Here is a 17,159-nt window from a genome sequence, read left to right as displayed (position 1 = left end):
CACTTAGAAAATTTCTTGACTAAGATATAGCCAAAGAAATCCTTTCACAGGGATTTGGGGCTGAGAACTCTTTGGGGCTAGACTGACAAGGAGACCTTGGTTAACTGCCTGGTTTAGGAAAATTGTCTAATTCAGCTCCAGAAGGTACTATCCCTTTATTAAGCCCTTTATTCTGAATATCTGTTCAGGAATAACTGATGTGAGATTGGCGCTCCCTATGGCCTAAGTAGGGTTCCTTTTGGCTCAATGTTACATATAGGGTGGGAGGATAACTACAACATTCAAGAGATACCCACCACATGTTATGTCCCATTGGACAAGGTCCTAGGGGTACATCACTGAAAAAGACACAAGGTCCCTCTCTACCGCCCTACAATCTATCTTTATCTCTTAGACTTGAGCCTGAAGGGAAAAAAGTCTGGATAACAGAGAATGTTGATATGATTTTTGGGTATTTTAGGAAAAGAGGTGCTAAATCAATCCCTAAAAAAACCCAGAATCAGTGGTATACCTGTAAAGCAGCTCTTGCAGTGGAGGGAAAACCCAATTTGGATTATTTGTTAATTTCTGTAGTAAATACTCCCACTGTGGTTGATATCAAGCTGTCACTTGTTTATCAACTGGCTCACAACATTCTTGAATATTTAACAATTGTCTCTCAACTGAGCTAAGGTTGTCAGGTTGGATTTTTTTAAGCAAGACCCAACTCTATGCTGGCTACAAGAAAAGCACTTTAAATATAAGGCATAAATAGATTATAAATACAAAAATGAAATTAGGTATTTATGCTAACACTAATAAAAAGAGAGCTGGAATGATTATGTTCATTACCAAAGTACATTTCAGATAAATGAATATTACCCACGGAGTTCCCATTGTGGCTCAGCGGAAATGAATCCAGCTAGTATCCATGAGGATTTGGGTTGGATTCCTGGCCTCGCTCAGTGGGTTGGGGACCCAGCATTGCCGTGGGCTGTGGTGTAGGTCGCAGACATGGCTTGGATCCCGAGTTGCTGTGGCTATGGTGTAGGTGGGCAGCTGTGGCTCCGATTAGACCCCCTACCTAGCCTGGGAACTTTCATATGCCACAGATGTGGCCCTAAAAAGACAAAAAGTAAAAGCAAGCAAGCAAGCAAGAAAGAAAGGGAAAAAAAAATTACTCACAAAGTCCTCTCATAATGATAAATGGATCCGTTAATTGAAGGACATGACAATATTGGAAGAGGCTAAACTACAGTAATAGGCAGCAGATCAAGCAGCTCTCCCACTGAACTGCTGAAGTGCCTTTGTCATTGGCTGTCATACAATACTGGGACGTGGGGAGTTGAAGAAGGGTAAAATTGGACTTCCTACCATTCTACGCCGTTAAGGTTTGAGCTGATTTTTATTTAAAAGAAGAAATGAGGGTAGCCTTAAATCCTAAATATTTGGTTGCTAAGCAATTACAAAACAAAAAGTTTTATTTGTTAAAGTGAAAGTTGTAACAACTCAAAAGTCATCAAGAGAGAAGAGACTTGTCACTATTAATTCCCCCGTTTTTATCTCAGGTACTTTTCTCCATTTTCTTAACTTGTAGTCCAACTTCCCTGATTGCAGTTCCTAAACTGCATCATCCTTTTTCTTATTTTAAGATTCTATGCAGACCTAGAAGTTGCTCCTGTCCTATTTTGCCCACCTAACTTGCTAATTCCTGAAAACTCAACTTTATGTTATCTTCTGGGAGAAATCTTCCCTGAGCCTCTTCCTTGACTAGTTAGGGTTTCTCTGCAATTATCATCAGGATCACTCATCACAATTATATAAAAATAGCAAGAATACTGGCTAGTTCTTTTTAAAAAAATTTTATTAGAGTATAATTGACTTACAATATTGTGTCAGTTTCAGGAGTACAGCAAAGTGAATCACCCATATATATCCATTCTTTTTCAGATTCTTTTACCATACAGTGGCTAACCCTTTTATAGCACTTACTAATGCCATGAATAGTTTTAAGATGCTTTACATGTATTAATTACATGGAATTATTTCGGGGCCTTCCCAGGAACAGATACCCCCTCACCCCTACCCCACATCCCCTGCCTCCTTTAGCTTCCTAGGCTTTCCCAGAGTTCCAAAGAGCAACTTTAATCAGAAAAGTGAGAAAATTCAGAAACCAAGGTAAACGGCCAAGCAAGATAAAATAACAATAGTTTAGCCATAAAACAATGTCAAGGACCTTTAGTTTCTCCTCGAGGGCTGTAGATAATATTCTAAGCCATATCTTTAAGTTGTTTTACAGATACTAGAACCCCTACCAGGTGAAAGAAGTTAACTACATGCTGACCAACAGCAGGTAGACTCCAGACCAGTTGGAACAAGAAGGCTGATGATGTTGACTCCTAATTACCTCACCACCAATCAGAAGAATGCCCATGAGCTGATCAGGTACTCTGTGATCCTCTCTGTCACCTTGCCTTTAAAAACCCTTCTCTAAAAGCCACTGGGGATTTCAGGTTGGTTTGTTTGTTTTCTGTTTTTTGTTTTTTTGTCTTTGTCTTTTTAGCGCTGAACCCATGGTATGGAGGTTCCCAGTCTACGGATCAAATCAGAGCTGTAGCTGCCAGCCTACACCACAGCCACAGCAATGCCACATCTGAGTCGAGTCTGTGACCTCACAGCAATGCCGGGTCCTTAACCTACTGAGCAAGGCCAAGGATCAAACCTGCATCTGCATGGATACTAGTTGGGTTCATTACCACTGAGCCATGACGGGAACTCTGAGTTCAGGGTTTTGAGCATGAGCTGCCCATGCTCTTTGCTTGGCTCTATGCTGGATGCCTTGCAATAAACACTGTACTTTGCTTCACCACGACCCAGGGTCAACAGACTGGCTGTACTGCAGGCAGGTTAGCAGACCCAGGTTTGGTTCTGTAACAGCACGACACAAAGCAGCAAGCTCTGCAGCTTCTTACCTGGGCTAACCCTTGTAGCTAAAAATATCAATAGAGAAGGGGAGTAAATAGAGAAGTGACTTACTTTCCTTGGTGTTGTGCATTTCCAGGCGAAGATAGTCTTCAAATTCCTGGCGCTTATGGGGATTAGACATAAACCTGCGGTACCTACAGAAGCTCTGGATGAAACTGATCATCTTCAGACAGCCTCTCTTCTGTGCAAAGAGAAAGGAGTATGACAAGTCCCTACATTAACATAGCTTGCTGCGTGAGAGTCTACTACGAGTCAGAAACTTGACATTCATTACATTTAATCCTCAAAACATCTCCTTTAAAAGGAATAATTTTTAGCTCCAGTTTAAAGGTGAGGAAACTCAGGTCAGAGAACTTGTATAATCCTCCCCAGAACAAGGGGCTGCCGAATGGAAGATTGTGGCTTCACCCAGGCATGGCTGGGGCCATTGGCAATGCTCCTTCTACCGTAGTTTTTCTACAGTGAAGATCTGAAATGCCATGATTGGGAGAGGGAGTGTGAGCTAAAAACAGGAAGAAGCAGAGGACAGACATAAGTGTGACTCACAAGAAGGGGATAATGGCTCAGGCAGATTTTGAAATGTTGAAATTAGGAAGTGAGTAAACCATTTCTAAGCATTACGAAAAGAGAAATATAGCAACATGCACATAGTCATACAACCCCCCCCACACACACATGAACACACACAAATGCATGTTATGTTTCTTCATCCATTTCTTGATGCCCAGTGGCCATTCTCCGGTTTATTTACCTCTTGATAAACTGATATTTAGAGCCAGAAGGAATCTAGTTGATCAACTAGTTCAGCTGACTCATTCTATAGAGATCCCTCAATGTAAGCATGGCTTTATTTATTTTTTTAATCTTTTTTTTTTTAAGTTAAAAGGTAAAAGAAAATTTATTCATTTTTAAATGATTTTTATTTTTTCCATTATAATTGGTTTAATTTTTAAATCTTTTTTTAAAAAAAACCCTGGATTATTTATTTTTAATTGTTCCTTTAGCAAGTGTTGAAGTAACACAGGGTACAGTGTAAACAACTCCTTTTATTTTTTTGGCAGTGCACATGGCATTCGGAATTTCCCAGGCCAGGGATTGAACTAAAGCCTCAGCAGTGACATAGCTGAACCCAACTACTAAACTACCCAACTACTAGGCCACCAGAGAATTCCTATCTTCAAAAAGCTTTTTATTTTTTATTTAAAAAATTGTTATTATAGTTGATTTACAATGTTTTGTCAATTTTTGCTGTACAGCAAAGTGACCCAGTTATACATATATATATATATATATATATATATATATATATGTTCTTTTTTTCTCGTATTATCTTCTATCCTGTTCTATCACAAGTGATTGGATAGAGTTCCCTGTGATATACACAGGACCTCACTGCTTATCTGTCCTAAATGTAATAGTTTGCATCTACTAACCCCAAACTCCCAATCCATCTCACTCCCTTCCCCTCCCCCTTGGAAACCACAAGTCCATTCTCTATGTCCATGAATTTGTTTCTGTCTGTAGATATGTTAATTTGTGCTATATTTTCGATTCCCCACATAGGTGATATCATATGGTATGTTTTTCTCTTTCTGACTTATTTCACTTAGTATGAGAATCTTTAGCTCCATCCATGTTGCTGCAAGTAATATTTTGTTCTTTTCTATGGCTGAGTAGTATTCCATTCTGTATATGTACCATATCTTCTTAATTCATTCATCTGTCAATGGACATTTAGGTTGTTTCCATGTCTTGGCTATTATGCATAGAGCTGCAATGAAAATGGAGGTGCATGTATCTTTTTTTTTTTTTTTTTTTTTGCTGCCTTGCTGCATATGGAGCTCTGGGGCAAGGGATCAGATCTTAGCCACAGCTGCAAACTAAGCTGCAGCTGTGGCAATGCCAGATTCCTAACCCATTGTGCCCAGCTGGGGATCAAACATGCATCCCAGCACTCCCAAGATGCTGCTTATCCTGTTGTGCCACACCAGGAGCTTCTGCATGTACCTTTTTGAATGAAAGTTTTGTCTGGATATATGCCCAGGAGTGGGGTTGCTGGATCATATGGTAGTTTGATATTTAGTTTTCTGAGGTACCGCCATATTGTGTTCCTTAGGGGTTGTACCAATTTACATTCCCAACAACAGTGCAGGAGGGTTCCCTTTTCTATACACCCTCTCCAGCATTTGCTATTTGTAGACTTATTAATTATAGCTAGTGTGAAGAGGTACCTCATTGCAGTATTACTTTGCATTTCTCGAATAATTGGTGATGTTGAACATTTTTTTTCATGCGCCTGCTGGCCATCCATAGGTATTCTTTGAATAAATGTCTATTTAGGTCCTCTGCCCATTTTTCAATGGGTGTTTTTTTGCTGTTGAGTTGTATGGGTTGTTTGTTTGGAGATTAAGCCCTTGTCAGTTACATCATTTGCAACTATTTTCTTCCATTCTGTAGGTTGTCTTTTTTTTTTTTTTTTTGTCTTTTTGCTATTTCTTTGGGCTGCTCCCGCGGCATATGGAGGTTCCCAGGCTAGGGGTCGAGTCGGAACTGTAGCCTCCAGCCTACGCCAGAGCCACAGCAACACGGGATCTGAGCCGCGTCAGCAACCTACACCACAGCTCACGGCAACGCCGGATCATTAACCCACTGAGCAAGGGCAGGGACCGAACCCTCAACCTCATGGTTACTAGTCGGATTCGTTAACCACTGCGCCACGATGGGAACTCCTGTAGGTTGTCTTTTTGATTTTTTTTTTTTAAGTGGTTTCCAAGCTTGTCAGTTTGATTAGGACTCATTGGTTTATTTTTGTCTTTATTTCTATTGCCTTGGGAAACTGACCTAAGAGAACATTTGTATGGCTGATTTTAGAGAATAGTTTGCCTATGTTCTCTTCTAGGAATTTTATGGTGTCTTGTCTTACATTTAAGTCTTTAAGCTATTCTGAGTTTATTTTTGTGCATGGTGTGAGGGTGTGTTCTAGTTTCATTGATTTACATGCAGCTGTCCAGTTTTTCCAGCACCTCTTGTTGAAGAGACTGTCTTTTCCCCATTTTATATTCTTGCCTGCTTTGTCAAAGATTAATTGACCATAGGTGTCTGGGTTTATTTCTGGGCTCTCTATTCTGTTCCATTGGTCTCTGTGTCCCTTTTTGTATCAGAACCACACTGTCTTGATTACTGTAGCTTGGTAATACTGTCTGAAATCTGGGAGAGTTATGCCTCCTGCTTGTTTTTTTCCCCTCAGGATTGCTTTGGTAATTCTAGGTCTTTTATGGTTTCATATACATTTTTGGATTGTTTGTTCTAGTTCTGTGAAAAACATCATGGATAATTTGATAGGGATTGCATTAAATCTGTAGATTGCTTTGGGTAGTATGGCCATTTTAATGATATTAATACTTCTAGTCCAGGAGCCTGGAATATCCTTCAATTTCTTTGAATCTTCCTTAATTTCATTAACATTTTATAGTTCTCAGCATATAAGTCTTTAACCTCCTTGATGAGGTTTATTCCTAGGTATTTCATTTTTAAGCGTGTAATTTGAAAAGGTATTGTACTTTTATATTCCTTTTCTAATATTCGTTGTTAGTATACAGAAATGCAATCAATTTCTGAATGTTAATCTTGTATCCTGCTACTTTGCTGAATTCATTGATCAGTTGTAGTAGTTTTTGTGTGGAGTCCTTAGGGTTTTCTATATATGGTATCATGTCATCTGCACAGAGAGAGTGACAATTTAATGTCTTCTTTTCCAATTTGGATATCCTTTATTTCTTTTGTTTGTTGGATTGCTGTGGCTAGGACTTCCAATACTATGTTGAATAAGAGTGGTGAGAGTGGGCATTCTTGTTCCAGATTTTAGTGGGAAGGCTTTCATCTTTTCTCCTTGAGAATTTTATTGACCGTGGGTTTGTTTTAAATGGATTTTATTATGTTAAGATAAAGTCCCTCTGTATCCACTTTGGTTCCAGCTATTTGCCCCTGCCACCTATAATCTGTGCAGGAGGTGCTCCGCCACCCAAGAGCCCCAGTGTGTGCAAAGAAAGATATTCCTATGGCAATTCTTCCTCTTCTCTTGCCCTCCCCAACAACGGTGCCTTCCTTCTCCTGTGGACCCAGGCCTCTTCTCACGCTCCCTCTGCTGTGGAGCTCCACTCCCCAGTCTGGGTGTACCACTCCCTAGCCCTCCAGGCTGTCTCCAAGAAGCCCACCCTATTCCTCTCCCAAGCACTGACCTCTGAAGACAGATTTAGCACCCAGCCTACACCCTAGTGTCTCAGGCTATGTGTCTGGGGGTGGTGTTACTGATGGTCCATGTGGCTCTTCCTGCTTTGCCCTCCTCAGTCCAGCTGCTGTGCTTTTCTCCAAGATTCTGAGGTTCCTCTTTGTCTTGGCTGATCTCCCCATCAGTTAGTTGGCCTCCCACGGTGCAGATTCCTTTCCTCCTTCACAGCTCCTTCTCAGAGTTCTGGTCCTATCCTGATTCCTTTTTTTTTCTTGCCTCTCTCTCTCTCTCTCTCTCTCTCGCTCTTTTTTTTTTTTGTTTTGTCTACCCAGTTATGTGGAGGGTTTCTTGCCCTTTTTGGAAATTTAAGGTTTTCTGCCAGTGTCCAGTAGATGTTCTCTGAGAATTGTTGTTCTACATATAGGTGATTTTTTTTTAAATGTGTTTGTGGGAGAAGGTGGGTGCCCATCTTACTCCTCTGCCATCTTGATCCTCTCCTGAAAGCTTGGCCTTAGAAAGCCAGTGGTAAAACACAAAACTCATTGGATTTAGTATCAGAAGTTTTCAGCCTGGAGCCTAGTTTTACGTTAATTGGGTAATTTGGATCAATTCCTTAACCTATGTCTCAATGTCTCCACATGTAAGACAGAAACAATAGCTTTCAGGGTTGTGGTGATGGTTAGTGATAACATACGTAAATCACCATGTGCAGTGCTTGGCACAAAGTAAGCACCAAGTACATGTTAGATCCTTTTTATACTTTCTTAACTAAGAGCAACTGAAAGACCTGAAATTAAAACAAAGCATCCTGGTGCTGGGTGCAGTATTCTTTTTAATATCTCACATGATCATTCATGGTACCCTGACATAAGGCATGGAAGGAATAAAGAAGAGGAAGGAGAGAGCATAACGTTTTCATATCTGGGGTACTGCATCGGTGGGCATAGGCATTATTTTTTTTCACTCTTATAACATAGTTGCTTTTACTTCTCCCAGTGTGTATACAATTTTACATAGTTGTGATTATAATATGTATACAATTTGGGGATCTGCTGGGTTTTAAAATTTTTTTCCTCATCTTTTTTTTTTAATTAAATGAAAGATTCTTTAAACTCTATAGCGCTTTACTATTTTCAAGAGTTTCACATGCATGATTTCATATAATCCCACAGTAATCCCTTTTCCCCCAACCCCTCTATTTCCACTCCCTCTTCCCTCCCCTCACCGATAACCACTGGTTTGTTCTCTATATCTGTGAGTGGCATAGACATTATTTTCAGAAATACTTTCACATATCTTTAGAGTCAGATGGAACTTTCTGATCACCAATTCTATAACACATTGAGCAAGTGATTCTTTAAGAGGAGCATGTATTTTCATTTCTCAAACCACAAGAAGGGACTTTCGTGAATAACATTCATGTCTCCCCTTTCCTTTTTCTCTCCTCCCATGGGAGAAAGAATGAGTTAGATAATTGATGGGTTTGGAAGAAGGAAATGGGCATTTCCTGTTCTTTAGCCTTCTGTAACTCTCTGGGAGCTACCGATCTGCAGACACCTGTGTTCAGACCTGCCCTTTGTCATATAGTAAGGAGCTCACCCAGGTAAATGGAGGCCTAGTTGTTTCTTTATGCCAGTAACTGGACATGTAAGTAAGTAAGTAATTAAGTAAGGGTGCAGAGAGGATTATCAAACCCACTTGGCTTCAGAGCCAATCCATGTCCTCCAAACTAGCTGCCAGCAGTGAAAACACTGACATTTTGATCACCCCCTGTCCCCATCACTCAATTGGTTCAAATCACAGAGAGGGAACAGGGATTTCCTTAAATTTTCACTGCAACAATTTCTCTGGGCCTTAGATTTCTCCTTTGTAAATGAAGATTTGAAAGCCTATCTCAAAGAGTATGTCTTGGTGAATAAATATGCTAATGGTGAAACTCTTCCAGGTGGTGGACAATGCCAAGGCAGTGGTCTCCTTGACCCCAGTGTCTCGCCTTCACTCTCTCCCTCACTGACCTGGGATTCTTGCCGGTGAGTTGTTACTATCTTTGAAGGCTTCCCTGGTGAGGTCAGTGGTATTTCAGTTTCTGCCTCCGGAGGACGAGGTGGAAACAGGTCTTGGTAATCTTTAAACCTGCCATAAGGAGACCAAGAGTATCAATAAAGGCAAACACCTAGCACGTAAAAGGTAGGTCAAGGCAAACCTATCACAGCAGCCTTTGGAGGAAGGGGGAATTGGGGAATGGTGAGATGATCAAAAATACTCTTCTTGGAATTCCCATTGTGGCTTAGTGGAAACAAATCTGACTAGTGTCCACGAGGATGTGGGTTCGATCCCTGGCCTCGCTCAGGGGGTCAGGGACCCGGCATTGCCATGAGCTGTGGTGTAGGTCACAGACTCAGTTCAGATCCCAAGTTGCTGTGGCTATTGGGTAGGCAGGCAGCTGTAGCTCCAATTCGACCCCTAGCCTGGGAACTTCCATATGCCATGGGTGTGGCCCTAAAAAGCAAAAACAAACTAGACCTCCCCAAAACCCCTCTTCTTATCATTTCAATCCTTTGCTCATGTCAGCCTGTTCTTCTTGATCAATACTGTAGTGTTCCTTGTTCAGGCAGGTGAACAGAAATGCGTGTGAGTGAGTGTGTGTGTATGTGTGTGTGTGTGTGTGTGTGTGTGTGTGTAAGCAGGTAAATAAGAAGGTTCGAGATAAGTTTGGCTTCTTTTTATAAGGAGGCTCTGGCAATGAACTATGAGAGTGGCTTATGAGACTAAAATGGCTTTCAGAACCCAGTGAGCAGCTTCAGAGTATCACTGCCTTCACCCAGGACACTCACCACTTCTCTTCCAGAGATTTCATGACATAGGTCTGGAGCATTAACAGTGTTGTTGTGCTGATATGATGCATGTTAGAGACCTCTTTGATAATAGGGGCATCACACTGCAGCATTTCCTCTAAAAATGCAAGAGAGAGAAGAAAAGCCATCATTTTCTTGTCTACCCTCTCTGAGGTTAATTGGAGTTTTTTTTCATCTCAGAACCTTATGGTTCCTTATTCTGAACCTGGTTAGACTTAGCTCTCCACAATTTTTGTGAAGATCTCAAAAGCACATCTGGAATGTTATGTGTAAGCGCATCTGTAGAACAAATACTCTCCTGGTTTAGTTCCATTCAAATTTCCAAGATAAATGCTAAATAGGAAAGAAATGTTTAAGGGACTCATTTCTGCAGCTAGTTTGAAGTTTCCAGTTTAGGAAGAGAGCAGAAGAATAAAGGATTAAAGTTAAGTGGCTGAGGCAGATGGGAAATCCAAGATTATTAACAAGTTTTCTAAGGGAAATATGATTCTTCAGGTGTTCAAAGACTACTGTGTTCATTATAAGTCTTAAAACTTAAAATTAAGGACAGGATCTGCATACTCTTCTTTCTCTTTGAACTCATTCAAAATGATGCATAGAACTTGATATCCTGAGACTCAACAAATAAATATTATTTACAAGTAAAGACTTGCCATTTCACCTCTTTTCCTACTTCCACAGAATTTATAACCTATCTTGGTTTGCCACCAGCAACCCCCACATCTCTTCGACTGTGCCAAAACAGGAGGCTTTCCCTCCATCGCTTTGCTATAAGATTTGTTTACCTCCAGGGTGGGATCATGCTCACTCCCTTTGTCTTCCTCTAGAATTACAGGTCAATAATTTACTTGCCACTTCTGCTTCTGCACAAGATGAGTTTGCATGAGTCAGATTTACCCTACTGACTTAGGCAAGGAAATAAGACAAAATTTATGAAACATATTTTCAGGGAGATAGTTCTCCCTTTCACTGCCTCGCAGCAGTCTTTACAACACATGGATGTTGGACACTCCAACTTTGCATGCTGCTAACTCTTGCTCCTGTATTAACTCCAGTCTACTTAATTTCAAATGACTTGGGTTTGAATTTGAGTTCCACCAAGTAGACAAAATAGCTAACTTCTCTGTGTTTTACCATCTTCATTATAAAGTAGAGATATTTATCCCTACCTTATAAGGATTAAATAAACTCCTATTTTCAGGGTTGAATGAAGTTAAATGAGAGGATATATTTCAAAACACATAAGTGCAAGTGTTTTAAGCTTGGGTTCTTTTACTAGTACTACCGCATTTTTGATTTATTATTGTATTATTATATTTTTAGTTTTTCTACAATTTTCTTATTTATAAAAAACTAAATACTAACACACATTGAGAACTTAAATAAAACTCCTGTTTCAGGAATTATTAGCACATTAGCACATTTTGACTTTAACCAACCATCCATTCTGTCTTTTCAACATCATACTTTAGAATTGGTTACATATAAAAGAACAACAATGCACACAGTTTTCTTGGCTTATGCTTCTTTCAGTTCTCCTTTTTTCTTTAAGAAAAAGAATGATAATTTGATTTTTCTTTTTTGAAATACTATAAAGTGTCATCACTTATATGTGGAATCTAAAAAATAAACCAAATGATTGAATGGAACAAAACAGAAACAGACTTACTGATGGAGAGAACAAACTAGTGGTTATCAGAGGTGAAAGGGAAGGGAGGTGGAGCAAAATAGGAGTGGGGGATGAAGAGATATGAGCTACTATGTATAAAATAGATAAGATACAAGGATATATTGTACAGCACAGGGAATATAGCCAATATTTTATAATAACTTTAAATGGAGTACAATCTATAAAAATATAGAGTCACTATTTCTACATCTGAAACCAATATAATGTCAGTCAAATATACTTCAATTAAAAAAATAGATTTGTTATTGTTTTCTGCTTTCACTGTCCCTCTTAATCTTTGTCTCCACACTGCCCTGTGTGGCTGCTGCTAGTTCTAGAGCTAACTTAAGACAGGCTCTTTCCCAAACACTTCTCCTAAGATTCTAAAGATTGAAGAAACATTGTCAAGAGAGGAGGATGCATACCAGGAGAGGTTTTGCCGTGGAAGAAAGTCCTGATTATGTTTTCAAAGAGAGACCTGTAAGTCTTTTCATTTGTCTCAGTACTGATCTTCTGTATGGCCACCAGGAATTGCAATGGGCTTTCAGCCTTCCGTTCTCTGAGGAACTCCCTAAAGAACTCCAAGTGCTGTGCATTTAGGAGGACTTCTGTCAAGTTGCTGGAAAACAAGAAAGCATCATTGGTGGAGAGAAAGGGACGGTGACATTGGTTTCTGCTCCAGTTAGGGAATGAGGAAGGGTATCTCCCAGGCTGTGGGGCCTTTAACTGTGACTGAAGAGCAGGGTGTATGAATTGGTTACTCTGCCTATTTCCTTGGAGATAAATTTTATGTACCCATTCTAATCTTAGTCCAATCATTTGACAAACCCAAGGGAAGAGGAAGAGGAGTATTTTAAAAGTGATATTTTTTTTCAAGGAAAGCTTTTTGTATATGGATTCATTGGCAGTCATCTCAGTAAGACAGAACATGAGTAATCAGCACTTATGGATCAATACCTTTAAACTCGGAGTTTCCATCCTGGCTCAGTGGTTAACAAATCCGACTAGGAACCATGAGGTTGTGGGTTTGATCCCTGGCCTCTCTCAGTGGGTTAAGGATCCGGTGTTGCCATGAGCTGTGGTGTAGGTCGCAGACATGGCTCGGATCCGGCCTTGCGGTAGCTCTGGCGTAGGCCAGCAGCTACAGCTCCAATTAGACCCCTAGCCTGGGAACCTCCATATGCCACGAATGCGGCCCTAAAAAGACAAAAACAAACAAACAAACAAACAAACAAACAAACAAACAAACAAAACAAAAAAACAAAAACAACAAAAAACCCAACCTCTCTAAATCCCCATTGCTGATTTTTTCTTTCACAGTTCCTTACATACAGGTGCTCCTAATGTTTCAATTCAATCTTCTTATGATTTTCCCCCCTGGGTCTCTGTGGTTTCAATTTTCATTGATGTGGTGAAACTATATATCTAGTTTCTGTGAGTTTCATTTCAAAATTTCAGTTGCCTATTGAAGCTCATCTTTATGTCTGTTATTATTTAAACCTCTTCATACAAATCTACAAGTTGTCTAACTTGTTCTTCTTCCATTATATACCTATCTCATTAAGAATGATATTGGCTATAGATTTTTCATTGATGTGATTTTTAAAAAAATCTTTTTAGGGCCATACTGCAGCATATGTAACTTCCCAGGCTAGGGGCTGAATAGGAGCTGCAGCTGCCAGCTTACACCACAGCCACAGAAACTCAGGATCCAAACCACGTCTGCGAACTATACCACAGCTCACAGAAATGCTGGATCCTTAGCCCACTGAGTGAGGCCAGGGATCGAACCTGCATCCTCATGGATACCAGTTGGATTTGTTACCGCTAATCACATGGGAACTCCTAGATGTGCTCTTTAAGGATAAGATGTTTTCCTTCTAAATTTATTGAGAGTTTTTATCCTAAATCTGCTAGATTTTGAAACATGCTTTTAATGCATCAAGATAACCATGTGATATTTTCCCCTTATTTCTATTAATACGACACATTTTTAAAATTTATTTTCAGATGTTAAATCAACCTTGCATTCCTAGAATAAATCCTACTTGCTCATGCTGTAATCCTTTTCTATGTGGTTGAATTTGGTTTGCTAACATTTTGTTAAGGTTTTTATATGTAGGTTTGAGAGGGATATTTGTCTGTAGTTTTCTTATGCTAAGTTTGGTCTGGGATTAGGGTAATACTTACTGGCCTTATAGAACAAGTTAACAGTATCTTTTTTCCCTCTATTTCCTCAAAGAGTTCATAGACTATTGGTATTATTTATTTTTGAAATATTTAGTAGGCTTCTCCAGTGAAATCATCTGTGTCCAGACTTTTCTCTGTGAGATGTGAAATTATTAATTCAATTTCTTCTCTTATTGATTTACTCACATTTCATCTTGAGTCAGTTTCAGAAAGTTGGGTGTTTCTAGAAATGTTTCTATTTTATCTAAGTTGTCTAATTTAATCCTTGCACTTTTTTACAATCTTATTAATTTTTGTAGGGTCAGTGGTTATGCCCTCCCTTTTGATGCAGATTTTAATGATCTGTGTCATCTCCCTTTTTCCTCTTTCTCAGTATAGCTAACAGTTTATCAGTTTTATTGATCTTTATAAAAAACCTATTTGCACCTGGATTCTCTATATTTTCTCTTTATTTTACTGATTTTCACTCTAATATTTATTATTTACTTCCTTTTACTTCCCTTGAGTTTAGTTTGACTAGATTGTCCTATCACCTTTAGTCTCCACTGTTTCTTTTTTCTATTTTATTGAGGTACAGTTGATTTACAATATTATATTAGTTTCAGGTGTATGATATATTATTACAAAATAATGACTATATTTACTTGTGTTGTTCAATATATCCTTGTTACTTGTTTATTTTATACATAGTAGTTTGCATCTCTTAATTCCCTACCCCTATCATGTCCCTCCTCCATCCCCTCTCCGCACAGGTAACCAGTTTGTTCTCTATATCTATTAGTCTGTTTCTGTATTGTTATATTCATTCATTTGCTTTATTTTGTTATATTCATTCATTTGTTTTATTTTTTTAGATTCCACATGTGATAGTATAGAGTATTTGTCTTTGTCTGACTTATTTCACAAAGCATAATATCCTCTAGGTCCTCCCACATTGTTGCAAATGGCAGAAGTTCATTTTTTTTTTTCAATCTCTTTAGGGCTGCACCTGTGGCATATGGAGGTTCCCAGGCTAGGGGTCCAACCAGAGCTGTAGCCACCAGCCTATACCAGAGCCACAGCAATGTGGGATCCAAGCAACATCTTCAGCCTATACCACAGCTCAGGGCAATGCCAGATCTTTAACCCACTGAGTGAGGCCACGAATCAAACCTGCATCCTCATAGATTCTAGTCGGGTTCATTAACCGGGGAGCCATAAAGGGAACTCCATTATTTTTCAAGGCTGAGTAATAGTCTATTGTGTATTTATTCATCTGTTAAAGACACTTAAAAATGCTTGATAGGAGTTCCCGTTGAGGCTCAGTGGGTTACAAACCTGACTACTATCCATGAGGATGTGGGTTTGATCCCTGGCCTTTCTCAGTGGGCTAAGGATCCAGCATTGCTGTGAGCTGTGGCATAGGTCACAGATGCAGCTCAGATCCCATATTGCTGTGGCTGTAGCACAGGCAGACAGCTGCAGCTCTGATTGGACCCCTAGCCTGGGAGCTTCCATATGTTGCAGGTGCAGCCCAAAAAAGGAAAAAAAAAAAAAAAGGCTTGGTATAATTTCTAGCCTCTTTAGTTTGTTGAGACTTGTTTTGTGGCCTAGCATGTGATCTATCCTGGAGAACATTACAGGTGCACTTGAAAAGAATGTGTATTGCTTTTTTTTTATAATGATTTTTATTTTTTTTATTTTTATTTTTTTTGTCTTTTGTCTTTTTTGTCTTTTGTTGTTGTTGTTGTTGTTGTTGCTATTTCTTGGGCCACTCCCGTGGCATATGGAGGTTCCCAGGCTAGGGGTTGAATTGGAGCTGTAGACACCGGCCTACGCCAGAGCCACAGCAATGCGGGATCCGAGCCACGTCTGCAACCTACACCACAGCTCACGGCAACGCCGGATCGTTAACCCACTGAGCAAGGGCAGGGACCGAACCCGCAACCTCATGGTTCCTAGTCGGATTCGTTAACCACTGCGCCACGATGGGAACTCCTATTTTTTCCATTATAGCTCACTTACAGTGTTCTGTCAATTTTCTGCTGCACAGCAAGGTGATCCAGTCACACATACATGTGTACATTCTTTTTTCTCATATCATGCTCCATCATAAATGACCAGACATAGTTCCCAGTGCTACACAGAAGGATCCCATTGCTTGTCCATTCCAAAGGCAATAGTCTGCATCTATTAACTCCAAGCACCCCATCCATCCCACTCCCTCCCCCTTGGCAACCACAAGTATGTTCCCCAAGTCCATGATTTTCTTTTCTGTGGAAAGGTTCACTTGTGTCGTATATTAGATTCCAGATATAAGTGATATCATATGGCATTTATCTTTCTCTTTCTGACTTACTGATGCTTTGGGAGACTGACCTGAGAAAACATTTGCAAGGTTGATATCAGACAATGTTTTGCCTATATTCTCTTCTAGGAGTTTGATGGTATCTTGTCTTAGGTTTAAATCTTTAAGCCATTCTGAATTTATTTTTGTGCATGGTGTGAGGGTGTGTTCCATTTCATTGATTTACATATGGCTGTCCAGTTTTCCCAGCACTATTTGCTGAAAAGACTGTCTTTTTCCCATTTTATATTCTTGGCTCCTTTGTCAAAGATTAATTGACCATAGGTGTCTGGGTTTATTTCTGGGCTCTCTATTCTGTTCCATTGGTCTCTATGTCTGTTTTGGTACCAGTACCATGCTATCTTGATTACTGTGGCTCTGTACTATTGCCTGAAGTCTGGGAGAGTTATGCCTCCTGCTCGATTTTTGTTCCTCAGGATTGCTTTGGCAATTCTGGGTCTTTTGTGGTTCCATATAAATTTTCGGACTGTTTGTTCTAGTTCTGTGAAAAATGTCATGGGTAATTTGATAGGAATGGCATTGAATCTGTAGATTTCTTTGGGTAGTATGGCCATTTTTACAGTATTATTTGTTTCCAACCCAGGAGCATGGAATATCTTTCTATTTCTTTACATATTCTTTGATTTCCTTGATTAATGTTTTATAGTTCTCAGCATATAAATCTTTCACCTCCTTGATCAGGTTTATTCCCAGGTATTTGATTTTTTGGGGGTGCAATTTTAAAAGGTACTGCATTTTTATATTCCTTTTCTAATATTTCATTGTTAGTAATGCGACTGATTTCTGAATGGTAATCTTATATCCTGCTATTTTGCTAAATCTGTTGACCAGTTCAAGTAGTTTTTGGGTTGAGTCCTTAGGATTTTCTATATACGGTATCATGTCATCTGCATACAGTGACAGTTT

General features: G+C 39.5%; 1 protein-coding gene across 48 annotated transcripts in view; it reads right to left on the bottom strand.

The window, feature by feature from the left end:
* The window catches only part of RGSL1 (regulator of G protein signaling like 1), a 145,326-nt gene that overhangs the window by 38,231 nt on the left and 89,936 nt on the right, over window positions 1-17,159 (bottom strand). For all 48 annotated transcript variants that reach the window (XR_014816417.1, XR_014816416.1, XR_014816419.1 and 45 more), the window contains 4 exons: window positions 12,142-12,335; window positions 10,027-10,144; window positions 9,208-9,325; window positions 3,016-3,145 (listed from right to left, as the gene is read on the bottom strand). Coding sequence is in view for 21 of the 48 variants with exons in the window: in XM_084977859.1 (XP_084833985.1) it covers window positions 3,016-3,145; window positions 9,208-9,325; window positions 10,027-10,144; window positions 12,142-12,335 (560 nt within the window). In the remaining 27 variants the exon portion in view is untranslated. The remainder of the gene's footprint in view (window positions 1-3,015; window positions 3,146-9,207; window positions 9,326-10,026; window positions 10,145-12,141; window positions 12,336-17,159) is intronic.

Source organism: Sus scrofa, chromosome 9, assembly GCF_054392235.1.
Source record: "Sus scrofa isolate SSC_HxYL_T2T_F1_AM1 chromosome 9, Sscrofa_HxYL_maternal_Yorkshire_Landrace_v2.0, whole genome shotgun sequence".
Taxonomy (NCBI): domain Eukaryota; kingdom Metazoa; phylum Chordata; class Mammalia; order Artiodactyla; family Suidae; genus Sus; species Sus scrofa.
The sequence above is the reverse complement of the archived record's forward strand: the minus strand, read 5'-3'. Positions and strand labels throughout refer to the sequence as shown.